Source organism: Buceros rhinoceros, unplaced genomic scaffold (genome assembly GCF_000710305.1).
Source record: "Buceros rhinoceros silvestris isolate BGI_N320 unplaced genomic scaffold, ASM71030v1 scaffold23745, whole genome shotgun sequence".
Taxonomy (NCBI): domain Eukaryota; kingdom Metazoa; phylum Chordata; class Aves; order Bucerotiformes; family Bucerotidae; genus Buceros; species Buceros rhinoceros.
In genome coordinates, this window is record NW_010412613.1 from 18,439 (window position 1) to 20,656 (window position 2,218).

The 2,218-nt window shown below is 50.9% G+C and overlaps 1 protein-coding gene across 1 annotated transcript in view; it reads left to right on the forward strand.

Moving 5' to 3' along the window:
* LOC104493739 (plexin-A2-like) overlaps positions 1-1,035 on the forward strand; it is a gene marked incomplete at its 3' end in the record, with an annotated part of 2,420 nt that extends 1,385 nt beyond the window's left edge. Inside the window, exon 2 of the mRNA XM_010136470.1 lies at positions 853-1,035. Within this exon, the coding sequence (XP_010134772.1) occupies positions 853-1,035 (183 nt within the window). The remainder of the gene's footprint in view (positions 1-852) is intronic.
* Positions 1,036-2,218: the final 1,183 nt, after the last annotated feature.

Genomic DNA, 2,218 nt, shown 5'->3' on the forward strand with positions numbered 1-2,218 from the left:
TTGCCCTGAACATAGAATAGATATCGTAGTCCTCTTCCCCTCTAATCCATGTTCTTATCAGACAGTCAGTGATGGCAGTGGAAGGAAGGGGTGGCGTTAAGGCAGATGAATAGAGGTGTGCAGCTTGCTGTGTTTGCTGTTCCCAGCCTGGGTCTCTGGAAGGCGGAGGGTGGCATCAACAAAATAACAAGATAAACACAAAGGACAGTTGTGTCTTTTGTGGTTTTATTCAGCTGTTTTCTTTAATCTCAATTCATATGCAGATTGTTCCTGGGTTGACTTGGGAATCCCTGGGGCCTTATTTTGCCAAGCGTATTAAGTTTGGCTGCTGGGAAGACGTAAACTTGGGTTAAATGAAATGAAAGAAGGAAGGCGAAGAGAAGCTCGAGTGCTGGCTTGTGCAGGGGGAGAGGCAGCCCCCCGTGTCACCACCTCACCGCTGTGCCATGGAGGAATTCACTCCAGCAATCTCAGCTGGTAGGGCTTAATAGTACTTAGCTCTCAGGAGGGCAATTTTTGTTTCCCCTTGCTTGTGGCAAGAGGTGGTCTAGAGAGAAGCCAGAGTCCACATTCCCTGTGTTGGAGAAAGGAAACTGAGGCACAGCAAGGTGGGATGTAGGAGAGCACACAGCTGGACGGTGGAAGGAGCAAGGGTGCGTCTTCCCTCTCAGCATTTGGGTGTTTTATGTTCCCAGAGCCTGTTCCCTGTGTGCCACCTGCCTTTCCAGGGCAGCCAGGCTGGCACTTTCCACCAGCCCCGTGTTCACGTGGGGAAGGTTTGACTCTGCTCTGGAGCTGAGCTGTTTGTGCCCTGCGTTTCACTCACAGCTGCCCCAAACTTTGTCTTTCCAGCCAGTCCCCATCGATGACAATTTCTGTGGGCTCGACATCAACCAGCCCCTGGGAGGCTCGGTACCAGTGGATGGGGTGACACTATTCACCTCCAGCCGGGACCGGATGACTTCTGTTGCTTCCTATGTCTACAACGGCTACAGCGTGGTGTTCGTGGGCACTAAGAGTGGCAAGCTGAAGAAGGTAAGCTGATTTCTGTGGCTTCAGAGAGCCAGGATCTGTTTTTCATCGCTCTCGGGAGGCTCTGCACATAGTTACTGCTGTGTCTTACAGACACTTCCCATCATGAAACTGGGAGCCAGTCAGTGGCAGAAATGACAGGGTTTGGGACACAGAGAGCTTTGCGTGCACTGGTGAGAGAAAGTTTATCCATCAGCTTGTGCATCACTGCCTGTCATTTGTAGGGGGATTTTTTGGGTATTTTATCAGTCAGGGAACTTTGTGGGGGGTGGTGTTGGTGTTTGTGGGGCTGATGCAGAAATTATCAGGGCAGTAACGGGCCAGTCTGATTACAGAAAAGTGAGGAGCTGGCTTGCAATTTCTGAGTGCAAGTGAAGCTCAGCAAGAGGTATCCAAGGCCTCAGATCTTTCCTCCTCTTAGACACGCTGAGGGAAATCTTGAGATAGTTCTGAGTTGTTTCCCAGCAATCGTTCTGCAACTTGTGTAGAAAGCCATGAGTTAGAAAGCTCTGTGACAGCAAAATTGCTGATGGTGGCAGAATGTTTGGTTGTGGAGAATGGGTTAACTTGGCTGCTTTTGGAAACCAAGCCTCGGGGCAAAGTCCTGCCTTCTCCCTGCCTCTTACCTCCTGCTCTCCCCTCTGACTGTTGGAAGATTGATCAGTCCTGGAAGGTAACCTTCCTTGCCCTCTGCCTCACAAACACGGGGGTTTGCCCATGGCAAAGAGGTGCTCTGCTGGTTTCCTGCCCCAGTGCAGAAGGTGGGGGAAACTCCAGTGAGTATTAGGATGTTGGGGTTAAACTGGGATTTCCCCCATTCTAAGTCCTTCAGTAATGGAGACCAAAGGCTGGTCAGGCCCAGTCCTACGCTCTGCCATGTGGTCCTCACTAGTCCTCTCTCAGGAGTTCCACATTTCCAATGAGTGTGGAAGTGGCCTTGGGATGGTCAAGCAGAGGGGAGCACCACTGCCCATGTCCCCATTGTTTGTCCTTAGAGCTGGAGCTGCCACTAGAAGCCCACTCACCAGTGGGCGCAGAAGTCTGATCCAGCTCCACCAAACCACCCTTGGAGATGCCACTCTGGAAGGCTGAGATCTGCAGATTAACCCAAAATATAAGTGACAGCATTAAGTGAACCTTCTAAATGCAGACTTTGCTTCTCCGTACCAGGGAAAGAGTTAACAAA